At 44.4% G+C, this 21,129-nt stretch overlaps 1 protein-coding gene and 1 long non-coding RNA gene across 2 annotated transcripts in view; one reads left to right on the top strand and one right to left on the bottom strand.

Annotated features, from left to right (window-relative positions):
- LOC138974884 (uncharacterized) overlaps positions 1–17,307 on the top strand; it is a 30,632-nt gene extending 13,325 nt beyond the window's left edge. The window contains exons 2-3 of the long non-coding RNA XR_011458427.1: positions 10,748–10,893; positions 17,172–17,307. This is a non-coding gene — a long non-coding RNA (uncharacterized lncRNA). The remainder of the gene's footprint in view (positions 1–10,747; positions 10,894–17,171) is intronic.
- An 8-nt stretch (positions 17,308–17,315) lies between these two features.
- Positions 17,316–21,129, bottom strand: part of LOC138974871 (uncharacterized) — an 11,141-nt gene continuing 7,327 nt past the window's right edge. Inside the window, exon 7 of the mRNA XM_070347598.1 lies at positions 17,316–18,388. Within this exon, the coding sequence (XP_070203699.1) occupies positions 17,886–18,388 (503 nt within the window). The 3' untranslated portion in view covers positions 17,316–17,885. The remainder of the gene's footprint in view (positions 18,389–21,129) is intronic.

The following is a 21,129-nucleotide window of genomic DNA, read 5'->3' as shown; positions in this document are numbered from 1 at the left end:
CGTGTCAGGTTATTCTTTGTGGTCCAATCGTCTGCAATTGAAAGACTAAAGCAAAACAAAACCGTGCCGTTTGACCTTTCATCCAAACTGAAACACACTCGACAAGTTTCTCTTCTTCTCACAATTCTAATGAAAAAGAAAATGTAATGACAGTTGATTGCTTTGACATAATTGCATTTCATTCTTTGTCAGTTCCCGAATCCAAAAATGTATATGTAATCTCTGCTTTAAAAATGTTAACAAAATAACAAAATCGGCGTTCGCGAAGACGAGCGCTGCCCGTCTAAACCTTCGAATTTCGGCTAACCTAGCCTTGTTTGTCTCGCTGATGACTGATTCCGGGCTTTCAGTGTTGATCTTTGAGCTGCAAGTTGACTCAATATTTCGTTATTGATTCACACGAGTGGTTTTGTTTGTTGGTTTGCACAAACGTTTATGATATGTTGACACAACAGAGCAACATGTTTGTTACCGATAACTGTTTCTGTGTTTTTTCCCGACTGCATTTAGTTGTGAATGAGCTGTGAACGTGACGGCATTTAGTTGTGAATGAGCTGTGAACGTGACTGCATTTAGTTGTGAATGAGCTGTGAACGTGACGGCATTTAGTTGTGAATGAGCTGTGAACGTGACGGCATTTAGTTGTGAATGAGCTGTGAACGTGACGGCATTTAGTTGTGAATGAGCTGTGAACGTGACGGAAATAAAGCATGTTACTCTACACTGTGGTTTTAGTTATCTACCTTGTGTGTTTGGATCCCATATTATGACGTCACACATGTGTTATGGTACACAACTTTCAGATCGCCCCTCGTATCCCATATTATGACGTCACACATGTGTTATGGTACACAACTTTCAGATCGCCCCTCGTATCCCAAAAGCATAAACTTATGTTTTTGTAAGCATGGCATCGTGGCTTATGTCTATAGCTTTCCCATAAACCATAAAACAACCTATTCAGACAGTTTCAATTTTTACCATGCGTGTCACACCTTTAATTGTATACAGCTTTATGGAATGACCCATATATATACACTGACACTCACACACTTCGTGTCGTTCCTGGTCTATATAAAAACAACCATTTACTTGACGAAATGTGAAAACATTTTCTCTATTTACATATATGTAATACTCCATTTTGTGTGCTTTTCTGCTGTTGTTGTTGTTGGAGTACTAGTTTAATTTGATCTCGTTATTCTTCTTATTGTTGTGTTGATTGGTTTGAATTAAGAATGTACAATATCGTCCGCCAATTCATTATTTTGTCTCTAACAGCACATTCATAAGTGTATCTTGTTGTGCCGGACAGGTCGGGTAACCATCCCGCTCACTGACACAACAGCTAACATGTCCCTACCCGTGACGACGAAGGTGTTGGGATACAGTGTGTGTGTGTGTGTGGACGGATGGGGGAGGGTGGAGAGTGGAATTGAAATATATCTGACAGGGCTGGTAACCGATCTCGTTCTTTGCCACAACGGCTAACACCCACCTGTGACGTAACACCCACCAGTGACGTAACACCCACCTGTGACGGCGTTGTGCTGGGGATACAGTGTGGCTGGCACAAAGGGTTACAACTACAAAAATAAGACCGTAAAAATCATACCTTTTGTCCTAAAAATGCCTTATTTCTTAAAATAAGATCTGAGAAATAAGACCTTCATTCAAGTTCTTAAAATAAGTTCTGACTTTCAAAAAATAAAGCTTTATTTTAATATAAAACTTATATCGCTTGTACCTTCCTGGCGAGCGGCCGAAAATGACATCAAGCTAAGTTTGTGTCACTCATTCTTTTGTCTGTTCATTTGAAAGACCGTTTGGACGATATATTTGTGACTGTAACGTATTGTTTTGTCAATAACAAACGTTCCAACAACTTACCTTTTTTGGTTTTTGATTTTAATATGATGCCTTATTTTAAAAATTCTTTTGTGAGTGGGCATTTGCATCATTTTGTGTGTGTTTTTGTATGTTTTTGGTTTTTTTGTAGGACGACAGAACAGACTTACCTATGGTGATCAGATACAGGTCTGAAGATGTTCAGTCCAACACAAAGTTTCTGAGACACAAGCGGCAAGCTCTTTGCTTCACTGGACTATGTCTTGTAGCTGTAACGCTACAGTTGACAGTCCTCAACCCAACACATCACACACTACGAAACGGGACAAACTTATGATCCTATTACCCTCTGAACCTCACAACATTTGTCCACGTAAAGTATGCAGTACTGTCGGTCACAGATTACAATCAGCAGTGTTCACCGCCTGGCACCCCCGTTCATGCCTTGATTGCAGAACGAACGTTATTCAGTGATCAAAATCTTAAACAGTAATGAAGCAAGTTGCAATTCAGATACACACACTGAGAACAGATCGTTGTACACAAATGGCTGAGACGAAATGCAACACACAACTAACACAAGGTGTGCCACTAAGACGCAAGGAAAATCTTCCTGGTTGAAATATTCCGACTCCTTGTGTAATGTAGCGGGGTGTCGACACAACGATAGCGACCACGTGACATACTCTAATGACCCGGGGTGCGCATCTCATTAAATGACACTGAGGTGGGCAATGTGGTATGGTAGCACATTCCTGTCAACAGCAAAAGAATATAAGAGAAAATGTGTTTGCAATGTGAGTTGTCAAACTGCGAATGTGCTTAGGTGGAGAGTGTTGCTATCATGTGATAGACCTACATTTAGAATTCAGAGACAAAGTACGAGTGATTGGACAAGAGTAACACACGTGAACAGAGAAGAGGAGCAGGGTTTCTGGGCTTGATATCTTGAAGCTAGAGGTTATCGTGTACACCAACATTCACAGCTGATGTCTTTTTCTTCAACAACAATCAAACTAGCATCATTTTAAATGACACCCCCCCCCCCCTGTAATAAAATGTCGTCAAGATGTTACTAACTTGCATGACAAGACTGATGAAGAAAGACACTCTGAACTCTATTTCTCCTTAAACTTGTGAGAGGGAGAGAGATTGAGAGGGGTTGAGACAAAGAGAGAGAGAGAAAAGAGAGAGACGGAGAGGGAGGAAGAGAGAGACAGGAAGGGAAAAACAATGAGAGAGGGAATGAGAGAGAGAGAGAGAGAGAGAGAGAGAGAGAGGGAATGAGAGAGAGAGAGAGAGGGAGTGAGAGAGAGAGAGAGAGGGAATGAGAGAGAGAGGGAGGAAGAGAGACAGGAAGGGAAAAACAATGAGAGAGGGAGTGAGAGAGAGAGAGGGAGAGAGGGAGTGAGAGAGAGAGGGAGGAAGAGAGACAGAGACAGAGAAGGAGATATTGACAAAGAGAAAGAGGGAATGAGAGAGAGGGCGGGAGAGAGATTGACAGACAGACACACGGAGAGAGAGACAGAACAAGAGAGAGACAGAACAAGAGAGAGACAGAACAAGAGAGAGACAGAACAAGAGAGAGACAGAACAAGAGAGAGACAGAACAAGAGAGAGACAGAACAAGAGAGAGATTATTCCTGACTGCTTCGCCTTGATGGCAGGTTATGAAGAAAAGAAGAAAAGAAGTAGAGTATGTTGTCCCTTGTTGAATTATTGTCCTCCGATACTTAATGTAGGCTACATGCCGTGTGACTGGCGCGTTCCTTACCACAAAGTCAGTTGCGTAGCATACAAGATCTTTGGTTGTAGGCAGGGTGGACGGGTGGGAGAGAGAGGTTGAGTAGGGTGGGCGGGGGGCGGGGGGGGGGGGGGGGGGGTGCACTTTCAATGTGCCTGGCTGTGTGAGAGAATAAAACTCAACATCATGCCCTAATAACACGACACGAAACATGCAGGGGCGGCGTGATCCTCTGCTGTCACCTGAGACTAGTCAGACTTTGTGGGACACTCAACACAGCGCGCTGCTGTCTACAGTGCAAGCCGGATTTGAAAAAACATTGCTCGAATCTATATTTAGCAGCTGCTTTTCTGTTCTCTCCCTCTCTCTATCCACCTTTGTTAGCTGAATTAAAAAGAGTACAAAAAAGAACGTAAATGATGTTGAAAAGAACTGTCAAATAGCAATACAGGTTACTTTGACCTGGTATCACGTTTAGTCCACAGCACCCCAGTGTGTGTGGTGTGTTGTGTGGGTGTGTGTTGTGGGTGTGTGTGTTCGAAAAAACACATCGTGGGAGTGTGTTTAAGATCGTTTTCTCCGCCATTTTTATTCTGCTTTGAGATTTCTGATTAACCTTTTGTAAGAGATTTGAAATAAAGAAGATCCGTATTTATCCTTATTAATCTCCTTCCAGATTCTTTATAGGTGCACACACACACACAGTCAATCATCTGACTCCCGCTCAGAAGTTTAGGAAAGCAGAGAGAAGATTAGAAGAACTTGTAGTCTTTCACCAACTCATTCTTTCCAAACAATAGCCAATGGTTTAGTTAGAACATACAAATTGGTTTGTTTCTGACATAGCAATTATCAACTCATTCTTCAAATTCTCAAATATTTTCTTGCTTACAATAATCAATTCATGACCTTTTGAAACTCATTCATTCATTGTCCACGACCTTTTGAAACTCACTCATTCATTGTCAACGTCAGAGCCTATTTACAAGGACAAGAAAGCAAATAAACAAAACATAACTTTTACGTTATGTAGAGGTGACGATGTAGCTAACCTTCAACCTTACGGCCTCCATCGCACCCTCGCCACACTGGCACCACCCCGCACAAGTCAGACTGGGGCGGCCTGTTACAAAATATAACACCCTACTGTAACAAACTAACAATATTCAAAAACACACCAACCGAGCACAAGAAAATGATACAATTCCGAAATTATTCAAGTACACAAGTCATGTCCGCGCATACAAAAGAAATGTTCAAGTTCACACAAAACTAGCAAAGTACCTCATCTTCCAATATGGCTGCACCCATACAAAAGTCCAAGTCATCCCGGCAATGTTTCCCGGTTCCAAGGTTGACATCAAGATCAAATGTTTTCTTCCAAAGTTGACATCAAAAGCAAGAGCAGGTTTTCTCATCCGAGAGCCCAGGTCGAATGACTTTCAATTGTCAGGCAGTTTACAATCACAACTTGCACAACTCACAAAATCAGGCGGTTGCGATTATAACGTGAACAACTCACACAGTTGGAAATGCACGTGCCGCGAACCCAGTTTGACCCGCCCGTTGCTAACACGGAATCTTACTGAGCTGTTAAAACTTTCCACTCTCAAAGTTAAACAACTCCTGACAAACTCTTTGTATTACAAAAAGCACTAGTTATATCCCTTCAACTATAAACACCATAACCGCGATTCATTACACCTTTGTTTTTCTTTTGCATTTTGAATGTTGTTCAGTGAATGAACGAGAGGTAGCTGTAAGACAGAAGCAAGTGAAGCTAATGCTGGTGTCCCGGAGAGATCCAACTTGAATCCGAGTTCTGTCTATGTATGTGCCGTCTGTGATGAATGTGTCGGGATGTGCGTGTACAGGACCCGGCAAAACAAACGCCAGATAAGGTACATAAAAAAGGAAGACAGATTTGTGGAGGATATTCTCCTGGCTGTAGGCTACGATTCGTGCATATTATTTAATCGCTACTGTGTTATACATGGTATAGGGGTCAATGGAGTCGTGATTGCAGGTGTACGTATCACTTCGACACGCTACAAAATTCGTAAAAATGCATATTTTTCAGCCAGGTTAACTGAGACTCTCTCTCTCTTTTTCTCTCTCTCTCTTTCTCTCTCTTCTCTCTCTCTCTCTCTCTCTCTCTCTCTCTCTCTCTCTCTCTCTCTCTCTCTCTCTCTCTCTCTCTCTCTCTCTCTCTCTCTCTCTCCCTTTATATCATATTACGTCACAAGCAGACGCGCGGGTTCATAGGCGCAAGTTCATAAATGTAAATAGTTGCTTAAAAGTAAATCTAGATTTAAACAATATCACATCATCTAGGTATATATTTAGGTTATGACATAAGAAAGGATGTACAGTTGTATCAGTGTCACATCATATATAAATACTTTCTATGTCAATATCAATATACTTATTAAAAACTCTGAACAATATCACAGACATCTTATAATACTGACTTATAGTAATAATAACACACACACACACACACCACAAACACACACATACACACAAACACACACACACACACACACCACAAACAAACACACACACACACACACCACAAACAAACACACAAACACACACACACACACACACCACAAACACACACACAAACACACACACAACACATACACACACACTCACACACACACACACACAAACAAACACATACACATACACTCACACACACACACACACACAACACACACTCACCCCACTTATTTAATTCTTTCCGAATCGACTGTCTTCCTTCTGCCTCTAACCTTTCCAAGAGTGTCTCACTGGATGCGCCGAGAACAGCTCTTGTTCACGATCTGTCACGATATTGCATGGTGCCCGGGAAGCATTGGTGACCGGGCCCTGATTGAATGATGTGATCCCAAGACTTCTTACTTTAAGTATAGTCTAAGTATGAGAAGAAAAGTCAACCTTCCGTCACCCTACGTACGTGACATCCACCGCCCGACACGTGTCAAGCGCCCATGTTCGCTACTTTATGGATGTCACGAACTTTTTTTGTTATTGTGTACGAAGGTTGAGATGAAGAAAGTTGGGACTTGTGCATGTGAATCCCTGCTCACTTTGCACTCGGGTCTGGGTTGGTGTAGAGGTAACGGCACGTCTTCAATTGAAGAGGTCCAGAAAGGGACTTTCTCAGAACGTGAACGAGTACGTGTACGTGTGGCGTGATCAAATCTATTGTTTGCGTCACACGTTTGCCAGAATGTGGACGTCTTGTGTATTCAGACCAACACTTTGGAAATGTACAGGTCAACATCTACATGAACGCGTCTTGGATATACACGCAGTGCTTTTCATGGTGTGTTGGTTTGTGAAGCTTCTTGTCCCGAGTCCCCAGGAGGTCAGGCGAGGCCGATTCAATATCGATCTAATTACACCCCCGGTATAGGGGTGTGTATAGGTTTCGGTCGATGTGTTTGTTTGTTTGTTTGTTTGTTTGTTTGTGTGTTTGTTTGTTTGTGTGTTTGTTTGTTTGTGTTCGCAAGTAGATCTCAAGAATGAACGGACCGATCGTCACCAAACTTGGTGAACAGGTTCTATACATTCCTGAGACGGTCCTTACAAAAATTGGGACCAGTCAAACACACGGTTAGGGAGTTATTGGTGGATTTTGGTTTTTTGGGGGGATCAACTACGGCATAACTCTTCCTTATCTTCTCCATGTTTTCAGCGTTTACCTCCCTTCCTTCGTATGGTGCACTATAGTATGAGGGGGCATCTTCGGATATTCCCGGCGTTCTGTTACTATTTTTAGAAGGTCACCGGCGAGAGATTTATTTCTCAGAGTCAACTTTGTGTGCAGACTCTCCTCGGTGTCCGAACACCCCCGTGTGTACACGCAAGCACAAGACCAAGTGCGCACGGAAAAGATTATATAATCCATGTCAGAGTTTGGTAGGTTATAGAAACACGAAAATACCCAGCAAGCATTCCCCGAAAGCGGCGTATGGCTGCCTAAATGGCGGTATAAAAACGGCCATACACGTAACATCCCAATCGTGCAAAAAACACGAGTGTAAGTGGGAGTTTCAGCCAATGAACGCAGAAGAAGAAGAAGAAGAAGAAGAAGAAGAAGAAAGTCAACTTCGCAGGCATGACAGATGTAGCTTGGTTGTCTCATGCCTGTATTACAACAGCTACTTGCCCAGTGCAATTACGAGAGCATGGAGACCATCGTCACGAGAAGGCGGTGGAAGTGGATTGGGCATGTCATGCAAAGAGAGCAGGACAGCATCATCAGGACTGCGCTTCGCTTGACACCAGAGGGTACGCGCGAGAGAGGCAAACCCAAGAACACCTGGCGACTAACGGTGGAAGGAGAACTGAAGACCCTGAACCAAACGTGGCGTACCATCCAGAGACTGGCCCAGAACAGACAGGAGTGGACGTCCTTCATTGCAGCCTGACATGCCAACCGGCATAACGGGCAGTCAGTCAGTAAGTGAGTAAGTAAGAAATGTATGTAATGCCCGTAATACACCCGGTGTCGCTGTCAACGCTACATTTAGTGTTGTCTCCTGGAAACGAATGTTGGCCTGTAAGAACAAAAACAAATACTTTATTGTCTGTCTCTACAAAAGAGAAATGTGTCAATGTTTTGTGGCGTATCACAGCGACAGGTTGAAGGTTTTCTACAAAAGAGAAATGTGTCAATGTTTTGTGGCGTATCACAGCGACAGGTTGAAGGTTTTCTAAAACTCAGATTTCTTTGCTGTCGGTACTTTAAATGTCGAACACAAATCTTAATCTCTTTAGAAAAGCTACAAACAATGTCCGTGGGTGTGTCCCAGATAGTGTTCCTCGACATGTGTCAATAGGTCCCGGTGACGAGGACACAGAGTGTGCAGTGAAACTATTGACAGTCAGCCGGAAGTTACCGTGCATCACGGGTGTTTCACTGAGCGATAAGCCTACACCTTAGCGCTACAGTCACAGGTATTTCAGACCATGTCAGTACAGGTGTTATAAGCAACAAAACTCAAACTCAACTCAACTCAAATTTTATTGGCTTCAATTTTCATAGAAGAATTTGTCTTGCGCTTGGGAGAAAGTAAGAGTATAACATATAAAAACAGCATTCATATCACATTTCATGTATCACACACAGTAATCACTAGTATAAGCCTACAATTATCACATTTGTACCTGTATCATACATGCAAATAAATAGTATCACATTTCCACATATCACACACAATATATACATTACATAACATACAGCAAGCTTCCATCTCCCGCGCCCCCTCCCCCCCTCCCACACATACATATCCTCGCACGTGCGTCGACTCCATACAAATGACATCATCAGTCCATTAAAATGCACAATGACTAGTAGTGGGTACATAGTACTTAATACATGCTCAACTAGACCTGCTAACTAAAATAATAACAGAAACAAAAACAAGGACTGGGCACAACATTTACACGTGTGTGACCTACTTACATCAAGTGCCTGTGATCTATAATTAACAATGATTGCGTTTAAAGTAAAACATGAATAATGCCGATGTTTACTAACAATAAATACATAACAACTAAGATAAGAATGTATGTGCTTTCATAATATGATTATTTTATAAAACACAGTGGGGAAATTTGGAAAATAATTTTTATACGAAACTGCGCACATCGAGTCGAGCTCTGTAGCGTGTGTGTTCGGAGGCAGTAGACACACATGGCTGTGGATATTAATTGTTCGGTGGATTAAAAAGGATACCCCGACTTCGGCAGGGCAGAGGGAGGTACAAGACGGTGTGCTGTATTGCTGTGTGTGTGTGTGCTGTGCAGACCTTCTGTGTTATGTGCATGTTCTATTCTAGTCTGTCCGTAGGCTTCCTCTGAGGGCCTATTGTGTACAAGGGGAGGTCACTTCCGCCTTATAAACAAACACATGTGGAGACCCACAGAAATACCATAGCATCGTAATGAAAGAGGGCAAAAATACTGATAACAGCAAGGTAAGACAGGTCTAGAACATTATTTCTAGGACTGACTAAGCAATAGAACAACATCATGATCTTCATAAGCAAATGATAGTGAGAACAAAACAGAATTCTTACTCTTCTGACTGCTCCCAGTGATTGACATTCAAAACATCCATCCTGTTCTATTCTAAATAGTTGTAAAAAAACTTCATAAGAATAATATTAAACATACATAATTAATTTATTTAAACATAATTTTAGTGTAAAAGTATACTTTATAAGTTGTAAAGATAATTTTAAAACATGAAGATAAAAAACACAACAGTAACATGACACATTAGAGTACAATGCAATCCTAGCTAGCTCTGAGGAAAACACCATTGTACATTTTTCAGTTTCACATGCATGCACTAAGTGGTATCATTGAGAACTGAGATGGCGGATGGAATAAACGACTTCCGCATGCGAGAGGTTCTACACTTTGCAGCTCTGTATCTACGCCTAGATGGCATGAGTGCAAACTGATCATGCAGGGGGTGCGATTCATCTTCAACGACCTTTCGTGCTTTTGTGGCTGTTCTCTTATGCACCAGTTCATCCAAGCTTGGGAACTGAACCCCAACCACCTTTTCTGCCTGTCTGATCACTCTTGCCAGATGGCTCTTGTCCTCTACAGTAGCCCCATAGTACCATACCATGAGGTTGAAGGTCAAAACACTTTCAATGCTGGCTCTGTAGAACATTGCCAGTATTTCAGGGCAGACCTTGAACTGCTTGAGTTTCCTCAGAAAGTATAATCTTGAATTGCACTTGCTAACTACCTTGGCTATGTGTTTTGACCACGAGAGATCTGAACTGATGATGCAGCCCAAGTATTTGTACTCTTGTACTTGTTCTACCTCTTTCCCCCCTATCACTAGTGGCTCTGTTTCCTTTTCCCCTCTCCTAAAGTCTGTGATCATCTCTTTTGTTTTGCCCACATTGAGGTCTAGGCTGTTCTGGTCACACCACTCTACTAGTTTGTCCACCTCCTGTTTGTACACTGTGTCATCATCATTCTGTATCAGGCCTACCAGAGCTGAGTCATCAGCAAACTTCGAAAGTTTGCCATTGGTGGCTCTACAGTCGTTGGTGTACAGGGTGAAGATTGTCGGAGACAAACAAGACCAATGGACCACAACGCTATCACTGACAGGTGTTTCAGTACACCGTAGAACCCAGCGGTAATAGTCTTACCAGTCTTACCAGTCTTACCAGTCTCACCAGTCTTACCAGTCTTACCAGTCTCACCAGTCTTTCCAGTCTTACCAGTCTTACCAGTAAATGACACAGGTGTTTCAGGCCATGTCAGTACAGGTGACAGGTGTTATAAGTGTGGCAGTTCTCCTAATTCTACAGCTTACTATGTTGTTGTTTCTAAGCTAATTGCCGGCGAGAACTAGTAAAAGTTGTAAAGAGGAACAGAGAGAGATAAATTTGCCTATATGTTTCTCTCTGCCCAGCGTTGCAGACTAGTGCATGCAGTTGATGTTATTTTTCTTTTATGATGTTACCTCGCGTTGTGTTTTTCCCTATCTCCTAGTGCAATGCAAATCTAACCCTAGTCTATTGCTATCTCTTTGCTTTTCCTAAGATTCCGGCTTGACTGGTCAACAATTAATTCTATGAACTGAACAGGAACTCAATCAACTTGAACATCGATCAAACATTAAGGGAGTCCACACATGGGTTGTAATATTTCGAGCAGGTTTATTTATCAAAACGGTCAAACGACCAGCACAAAATGGTAAGTCAAATACAAATTACATGATACAAAATTCGCCTTCCAGGCACACGCTTTCGCTCAAGTAAGATGTTATCTAAAATACCTATTCTCCCAACCCCCGAATCTATCTAAGATGAGGTTCTGCAGTCTGACGCCTAACTAACTGATCTTTGATCCCATACAGGATATGTTTGTTCCCTAACTAGCTAAAGTTGGGTGTCTAGAATTTCAACAGGGATGCTACTTATTTTTCCTGGCTACAAACGGAAGAACAGTTCTTTCCTCACCAGGCTAAAGATTTTATCAAATGGATAGTCTGAGACTTCTTAGTGCTAATGTTTGATCGTTGGGAAACCCAGGCCTCGGCCCTTATCTCGTCAACGATATTTTTTGTCCCTATTCTCAAAGTGCTACTCCTATTTACGAACGTACCATGCGCTGTCCAAACCCGACTGCAATGGGTTTTACAAACGCACGTATACGTCCGATAATGTTTAATGCCGCCTATCTATCTATGTTTGTCGGACCTACCCGGTCCGATTTGGTTTAGTTTCTATCTGTCTACGATGATTTTTCTCCTAGTCTATCTTTTGGATCGCTCGGAACCAGACAATTCGACTGGCCCGAGTGGTGATGATCGTCCTTTGTAGCTAATCGTACTCCTACTCTGCCTATTTGGATGAAAGAGAATCTCAAGATTCTTTACTGCTAGCAATTTACCCTACTCTGTCAAATTTATCCTGCAAAACCTAACGTCATTTCTTCGCTCCGGTCTTTTATACCTCTTCTTTCCTAGCAACTCTAAAATAATGTCCTGATGTTTCGCATTGGCTAAATTAGCAACAATGGCCGACTCTCTCGCGGACTCATCCGCAGTAAAATATAATCCCTCATTATCCCTACTTTCCCTACAATTACGATGTCCGCAGACATCGTTTCATTAACATTTCAACACACTTGCTTGCTCTACAATTTTATTCTATTCAAAAGAGCTTCAATCGCCCATTAGATCAACATTTCGTCTGCTCCGGTCGTCAGACCGTTGTTCGATAGAACACAACTTTCATCGGTCGCTAAGCCGATCGTGTCTCCTACCGAGCATTAAAACGGGCTCTAATGACCCGGGAACATATTTATTATAACTTCTCCTACTGCTTAAAACGTTCAACTATTCAACTAACGCTACAATAACAGGTTTGTTAACTTTTCGTCTTATTCCCAGCGTCTAACTTGCTGAGTAAAACAACATGGCGGCTATCGCCCATATCGAAACTACAACTCATTCCTTACGGAAATCCTAACTACATCATTCTCATGCATTATGACATACGGGGAAAAGCTGGCATTTGCAATGACAATCCAGATTCCATTCTGGATTGCCTTTGCTGCTGCAAACTTTATCGTGTTGACGGCAATCCCGTCACATAAGCAACAAAAGACCAATAGACCACACCGCAGTAAATGACACAGGTGTTTCAGTGCACAAAAGGGGGCCCAAGGACTGTTATGCCGGGGTGGAAGTAGAGATAAGCGCCTACTTCCCAAGAAATGCTCCAAATGGCTTCGTGTCTCCAAACACCTCTGACAGTCAAATCCAGCTCCTGGCCTTCACGTGGCGGGCCCTGTCTTCGACTAACAGGAGAAGGGATGCAGGCGGGTCACTGGCGCCTTAAAACCAGCTGCTTCGGGCAGATGGGGCTCGTTAACCTTGGATGGTCGCTCATCTAGGAGAAGGACAACTCCGATTTCAAAACCCGCACTGCCTTGTGTGCGCCTTGGGAAAGGCAAAGGCTACGAGAAGGAAAACTTCGACGTCAAACCCGGGTAGAGTGGACTCGACAGCCCAGCAAGGCAGCTACTCTTGGGGAGGAGGCAACCCTGAGTAAGAACCTCAACCACCAAAGACGGAAGACAGCAGCCAACTTGGCGTGGGGAGAAAATCGGCTGTCTACGCTCCCACGATAATATGGCCGTACAATTATCCTTGGATCGATGTGGTGTCGTCCTGGTGTCCCGCAGCCAGGGTAGGACGGCGCCGGGCCTCCAGCCTCAAGGAGGTCCAACTTCAGCGACTGACTGCGGTTCTGACCCTCTTCCTTTGACCGGGGGAGGGCAGAATAGAGCTACCGGTCAACAACTTCGCATCATGCATTGGAATGCAGAAGGGGTGCCACAGAAGAAACTTGAACTGCAACAGTTCCTCAAGTCACAACAAATAGACATATGTTGCATCCAAGAGACCCATCTCAACAGCTCCCATAGATTCTCTGTAAGAGGATATGAAACACATCGTTTTGACCGGGAAAACAGACCAAAAGGTGGAGTCCTAACTCTGGTAAAAACCAACCTGTCTTCCATAGAGGTGCAAAGATCAGAAGATGCTGACATGGAATTCATCACCGTGAAGCTCATTCTCCCAGAAAGAAACCTGACCATTTGCAACCTCTACAGTCCGCCCAACAAGATGATGCAACTTCACCGTCTTCGACCTGGCACTGAAGACTGGTTTGTAGTTGGCGACTTCAACAGCCACTCCCCCAGCTGGGGTTATCCAAGTCTGGATGCAAAAGGCGAAGAAGTGGAAGACTGGCTCATCGAAAACCAGCTGGTCCTTGTCAACAAGCCTGATGATCCCCCAACCTTCTATTCCAGAGTGTGGAAGAAGACCAGCACACCTGATCTTGCCATAGCCACTGACAACGTGCACAAGATCACGAAGAGAGAGGTCAGCGAGCAACTTGGAGGCAGCGACCACAGACCCACAATCCTGACCATTGCCAAGCAGGTCATCCCCAGCACAGGGAAACTGCCGCCCAGTTGGAACTACAAGAAAGCCAACTGGATGCTCTTCAGCCAACTCACTGACCTCTACACAAAGTCCATCACCTTCGATAGGCACAGTGTCGACAGGAACGCCTCCATGTTCAACTCCGCCATACTCCAGGCAGCGAAAAAGTCCATTCCAAGAGGCAGGCGGCGTGACTACAAACCGTACTGGAACAACGCCCTGGAAGAGTTGCACAAGAAGCTGAGCGAAGCGAGAGAAAACATGGAGAAGGACCCCACACCTGAAAATGTGGCGCGACACTCGCAGATAAGGACAGACTTTGACAAAGAAAAGCAGCGCCAAACCCAGAACAGCTGGAGAGAAAAAACGGCCTCCTTAAACATGGAGAAAGACACTCAAAAGCTATGGCAGCTGACCAAGACACTGAACGAGGACAACTCTGGGAGGAGGAAGGTCACCCTCCACACTAACACCGGAGATGTCACAGGCAAAACAGCCGCAAATGTCTTCGCCAAAGCTTTTGAGGCAGATAGTACAGTGACGGTCCCTGCTGACAGACTGAAGGATGTCAGAAGCCAGACTCGAGCTGCACTTCACAACACAGCAAGTACTGATTTGGACCCATGCATGACCGAACGTCTGATCCTCCGTGAGCTGGAAGAAGCACTGAGAAAGCTGAAGCAGAAGAAGGCCCCAGGCCCTTATGGCATCTCCAACGAAATGTTGAAGCACCTCGGCCCTGGTGCAAAGCGATTCCTTCTGTCCATCTACAACCAGAGCTGGTCGACAGGCACTGTGCCTACGAGTTGGAAAGTCGCCCTTATAAGACCCATCCCGAAGAAAGGAAAGGATAAGCGTGACCCATCCAGCTATCGACCCATCAGCCTACTCAGCTGCGTTGGAAAGCTTCTGGAAAGGATCGTGAACAAGAGACTGTTGTCGCTTCTTGAGTCCAGATCTTTCCTTGCACCCACCCAAACAGGCTACCGGCAACATCGCAGCACCGAAGACCAGCTTGCCCTCTTGACGCAGGAGATTGAAGATGCCTTCCAAGAGAAAAAGAAGGTCCTGGCAGTGTTCTTTGATCTGTCCCGGGCCTTCGACACAGTCTGGAAGGAAGGGCTGCTACTGAAGCTTTTGCATGCGGGCGTCCATGGCAAGATGTTCAAGTGGCTGAGTGATTTCCTCTTCAACAGAACAGCAAGAGTGATGGTAGACGGGACGACCAGCAACCTCGTGAAGCTGAGAGAGGGTGTCCCACAAGGCGGAGTGATCTCCCCTACCCTCTTCCTCGTCTACATAAATGACATCACAACAACGGTGCCAAAACATGTCTCGAACACCCTGCATGCGGATGACTTTGCAGTCTGGTGTGCAGAAGAACACACCTCCACAGCAACACACCGTATCCAGAACACCATCAATAGCGTGTCCAGCTGGTCAGAACACTGGGCATTACAGCTGAACACTACCAAGACGGTCAGCACTCTCTTCTCACTCTCCACCTCCAAGGAAAAGGTCCTGCTGAAACTGAAAGACCAAGCAGTCCCACAGGTCGACACGCCAACGTTTCTGGGAGTCACCCTGGACACACGTCTGACGTGGAAGCCGCAGATTGAAGCGACAGAAGGAAGAGCGATGAAGAAGCTCTCGCTCATGAAGAAATTGGCAGGAACCCAGTGGGGCGCAAACTCTGGCATTCTGAAACAGGTCTACACAGGCGCTGTCAGACCGGTCATGGAATACGCCTCCTCAACATGGACCACTGCCTCCAAAACCAACAAAGGAAAGCTGGACAAAGTCCAGAACATGGGGCTAAGGATCATCCTCGGTGCCATGAAAAGTACACCCATCCAAGAAATGGAGAAAACAGCAGACCTGGAACCACTCGAGGACAGACGAGAGTACAAAGCTGTCCTCCAGGGAGAGAAGATGAAGAGACTGACCACTCACCCACTTCACCAAAACCTCAACAAGGGCACCAAGAACAGGCTGAAACGAAAGAGCCTCAAACATCAGGTCAAGGACCTCCAAACGGAGTATGCTGAAGCTCTGGAAGCTGACCCCAACTGCTGTGAGACACTCGTCTCAGACGTCTGGGCCCCACGCAAGAGCTTCCATGAAGCCAGAACAGATGTACCAGGACTGACAGCAAAGGGCGAACAGTCACCACATGTCCAGAAGGCCCTCGCCATGGAGATGATTCAGGACCGCTACCCACATTGCACCTGGACTCACGTCTACACAGACGGCTCCTCAGAGAACGCCGTAAGGAATGGAGGCAGTGGCGTCTACATCCGTCGCCCAAACGGGACCACCACCTCCCTCTCCGTCCCAGCTGGTGACCTGAGCTCGAACTACAGGGCCGAGCTCCACGCCCTCATCACTGCAGCAGAGCACGCAGCAGGGGAAGACCGCAGTCGGCAAAACATCGTCCTCCTCACTGACTCCCTGTCCGCCCTCCAGTCCCTTCTGTCTGGCCCCACTGACCTCCCCACCAGGCAACTCGACAACTGCCTCAGCACCCTGTCTCAACACAACAAGGTGGTGCTCCAGTGGATACCGGCTCATGTCGGCATTGCCGGCAATGAAGAAGCGGACAGGCTGGCAAAAGGAGGTGCGAGACTTCCCCAACCACACAACTCCACCTCGTACAAAGAAGCCAAGACTCTTCTACAACGGAAGAAGAAAGAAAACTGGAAAAAGAGAAACGGAGACTACAACCCACAGGAAGACCCCATCAACAAACTAGACCGGAAAAGCCAAACCACCATTTTCCGTCTAAGGACAGGGCACTGTGGACTGAAGAAACACCTCAAGAGACTGGGCCTTGCGGATGACGCACACTGTGAATGTGGCTCGGAAGAGCAAACTCCGGAGCACATTCTCCAGAACTGCCCCCATCTAGAGACAATACGCCAGAAGTTCTGGCAAGAAGAGACCAGTGTTGGAGCCAAACTCTGGGGTCCTGCCGACGAACTGCGTAAGACTGCGGACTTCCTGGCAGCCACTGGTCTGAGGATCTAGCACGGCCACCAACATCGAACGCAGAAGAAGAAGAAGAAGTGCACAAAAGACCACAGCGGTAACGGTCACAGGTGTTTCAGTGAAGAATATACCATTACGGTACTTGTCATTATTTTTTTAACAGGTTAACCATCGGTGAAGGTCACACAAGTGGTACACGTGTCATGAAAATTAAAAAGCCGTGCATCTCAACAAATAAATGCAACAGGGGAAACAGTGTTGAAGGGCAGTCAGCGCGCCAAGATCTGAAAGACGTAAAACACAAGCACGATGACGTCAATTGTTGTTTTGTGTCATAGAACGTGACGAAATCTTGCAAGGAAATCTCCAAGTGATAACATTCTGTGAACAATCCGCGATACCAACCAGGAAGTAAAACACATGTGTTTTGGGCGACACTAATGTTGTTGTTGTTGTTGTTGTTGTTGTTGTTGTTGTTGTTGTTGTTGTTGTTTCTTCTTCTTTTTGTTGTGACGATGGTAGTGAAGCTCACGGTGGAGGAGGTGACGACGGCGGGATGCGTTAACGGGTGGTGGTGGTGGTGGTGACGATGGTGGTGGTGGAGGATGTACGGAGGAGGTAGTGGTGGTCGTGGAGTGGGCGACGTTGATGGCGGCATTTCACGACAAGACCCATTTCCTGAATCTCCTCCTCTTGTTGATGGTGGTGGTGGTTGTGGTGGTTGTGGTTGTCGTCGCGTCGCTGGTGGTGTCGGTGGTCGTTGCGGTGGTGGAAGTGGTAGTGGTTGTTGTATTAGGTTGTGGCGTGGGTAGTCGTAGTGGTCGCAGTGGTTGTTGTATGGGATGGCGTGGTGGTGGTGGTGGTGACAGGAGGCGTGCGGACCATGATGAGCTGTGTGGTGCAGCGTGATACTGCATTCAGCCTGTCATGACGATCAGTCACCTCATCAGTCCTCCCTACATCATCATCACGCTGATCTCTGCCCTGTAACACGGCCACCACGCGCCGCTCCAGGCCTCTCACCCAGCCATACCCCGCTACTGTCACTGTGTCCGTTGCCGCCACCGCCACGTCCTGCACAGCTCCCTCCCACCTCGCCTCGTTGTGTAGCAAGTCTTGATACCCCAACACACTCACCGGTACACCTGCAGCCTTCAGTCCCTGCACCACGCCGCTAGCTGGTGACGTCACCCGCCCTGCCTCATCCGTGACGTCATCACGTAAATCGTCGCTTCTGGTCAGGACGAACACATCACGGTAGCTCAGCCGGGAGGGACTGTTGGCGACGCTGCTACCTGCAGGAAAAGACCGTTGGAACGGTTAAACGTATAGTATGAGCAATATAAATATTGATATGACTAAGTGCCAAAAGGTGCTCACAGAACAGAAGACGACTTTGTTTTACAATAAAAATGTTTCTAAAAACGTGTGTCTGCTGAAAATTGGTGTGTGTGTGGATGAATGTGCGAAGAGATAGTGGACATAATTTCGTGTGTCTGACTTGAACGGTTTTGAAGTTATCTTTGTTTAAAGTCAAAAATAACGCCAAAACCGGCCATCTGAAAAAGGACATCGTGATACCTCGTGTTTTGAATATGCCACAGAAAAATAACAAGAAGCACAAATGAATTGCATTTAGTTTGATTGAATGCCTGAAACATCGCTTTACAGACGAGACCAAACGTCAAATCTAAATCTCGAGAGAATTTTTTTTTTTCGATAACCGAATTTTAAGGTGTCGCACGCAAGATGATTCGTCATCACGGCATACATTTTTCAATCGCAGATATTTACTAAATTTCTTTTTCAAAAACTCTGGAATTGATGTCGACACGTCAAGCGATAACGGTGTATCAAACTGCTGTCTTTCAAGTAATCCAGCAAAGACTGCAGAACTTTTGAACAGCATTTTTGAAAACGATTTGAAAATTTCGTCATATCTTGCGTGCGACAAAATGTTCGGTAATTAACGGTTATTTTCTTTTAAAAACAAAATTTACATGTACAAAGATCTACTTCATTTACGGAACCACGTGACACATTCTGTGTTCAAAATTTGTGAAGAAATCACGAACCACGATTGCGCTATCAAGTGTTGAAATTATGTCGTCAACATCTTTTCAGATCTTGCGTGCGACACCTTCTTGCGTTCAACATAAAATGTCACTACCTTATCGAGTTTAATGGGTAAAACTAACTATTTGTTGTCTTAGTTTAATCTTCTTAATTAAAAGCGTAATAAAACCGAACTTCTAAGATGAATTTTAATTGAGATTAGCGAAAGAGCGGGCACGCAAGTCGACCTTAAAGTAAAAGAATGATAACACGAGCGTTTGTCGTGTTGTCTTGCGTGCAACACATTGTCCAAAAAGGAAAATGTATATTTTTCTCAGACGTTTTTTAAGTTGAAACCTTGAAACTTCACACACATTTGGGGTTTAATCGCCCCCATGCATGGTAAAAGTCTTGTTGACCCTTGTCAGATTTCAAGGTCACGGCTGGGTCACATGTGGTTCAGAAAACGGATGAAACATATTTTTTCAGAGATTTTTGAAGCTAGAACCTTCAAACTTCAAACAACGCTTTTGCTTAATGATTGTTCAACATGGAGAATTCAAGGTTGATCCTTGAGAAATGTGAAGGTCATAGCAGGGTCTCGTGTGGGTAAAAAAAAAAACATAACCTTTTTCTCAGAGTTTTTCAAAGCAAGAACCTTGAAAGTTCACATTTTTGGGCTTAATAGCCTCCATACACGGTTAAAGTCTTGTTGACCTTTGTCGAATCTCAAGGTCACATGGGCAAATCAAAAACACGAAAATGCATCATTATCTCAGTTTTTTTTAAAGGGAGAGCCTTCAAACATCACACAACTCTCAACTCCGACTTAAAGAAGTTAAGGTAGATCCTTGTCACATGTCAAGGTCACAGAAAGGTCTCGTACGGGTAAAACAAACAAAACAAACAGATAATATTCATTTTTTCAGCTTTGTTGTTAGCTAGAATAGAGGCACATGCCACCATTCCATTCAACATGACTCATAGAAATGTATGATGTATGACGTAATTGCATTGTGTGTAATGACGCGGCTGCCTCTGTAGTTATTCCAGCCTTTGAAGAAATGGCGTTTTTCCTTGCTTGGACACATTTTTCCTTTTCTTGGATGTTTCAGGAGTTTGGGTGAGTTTGGTGTATATGGTTGAACACAATTTAAAATTTGCATAAAAGTGTATTAAAATAAACAGTGGTAGCCAGTCTCATCTGTTGTGTCGACAATTTAATCTCTTTTGTGTGACCTCAACTTGACCCCTCTGAATGCTCTCAATCATGGAAATTGACCACACTTTGATTATAACCAAACAACATCAAAACTTTGGAATGTGTGAAGTTTCAAAGGTGTTGCTTAAAAGGCGTTCGTGAAAATGACAATTGTATGTGTCTGACTTCAATGCGACCCCGCTGCGACCTTGACGTTTGATTTTATCAACCAGACTTTCATCATGTGTGAATGACTTCAAACACTATAAAACTAGTTGAAGAAATTGACAATTTTTCAAAGTTTAAGCCAGATGGCACTGCTGTGACCTTGAAATTTGACAAACATTAACCAGGCGGTCACCTTTTTTAGAAAATATCCTTAAAGGATCTTTAACCTTACTGTGACCTTGGAATTTGATGAGGTTTAATTTAACTTGCGTAGTGTGCCAAGTTTCAAGGCCCTAGCTTCAAAAACATATGAGAAAACCTCATTGAAAAATGTATATGTTTGACCTCAACGCGACCCTGCTGTGACCTTGACTTTTTCAACCAGACTTTAATCGTGTGTGAACATTATACACTAGAACTGTGTGTATTTTCAAAGCTCGTGCTATAAACGCGCTGAATAAATTGAAAATATTCCACATTTGGACCAGATGTGACCCCGCTGTGACCTTGAACTTTGACAAAGATTAACAAGCAGGTCACTTTTAATGAGGTTTTATAAAAATGCTGAAAGTATGTGAAGTATGTAAAGTCTAACTGATCTAGTATTAAAAC

Source organism: Littorina saxatilis, linkage group LG8 (genome assembly GCF_037325665.1).
Source record: "Littorina saxatilis isolate snail1 linkage group LG8, US_GU_Lsax_2.0, whole genome shotgun sequence".
Taxonomy (NCBI): Eukaryota; Metazoa; Mollusca; class Gastropoda; order Littorinimorpha; family Littorinidae; genus Littorina; species Littorina saxatilis.
This window is presented reverse-complemented; position numbering and strand designations above follow the sequence as displayed.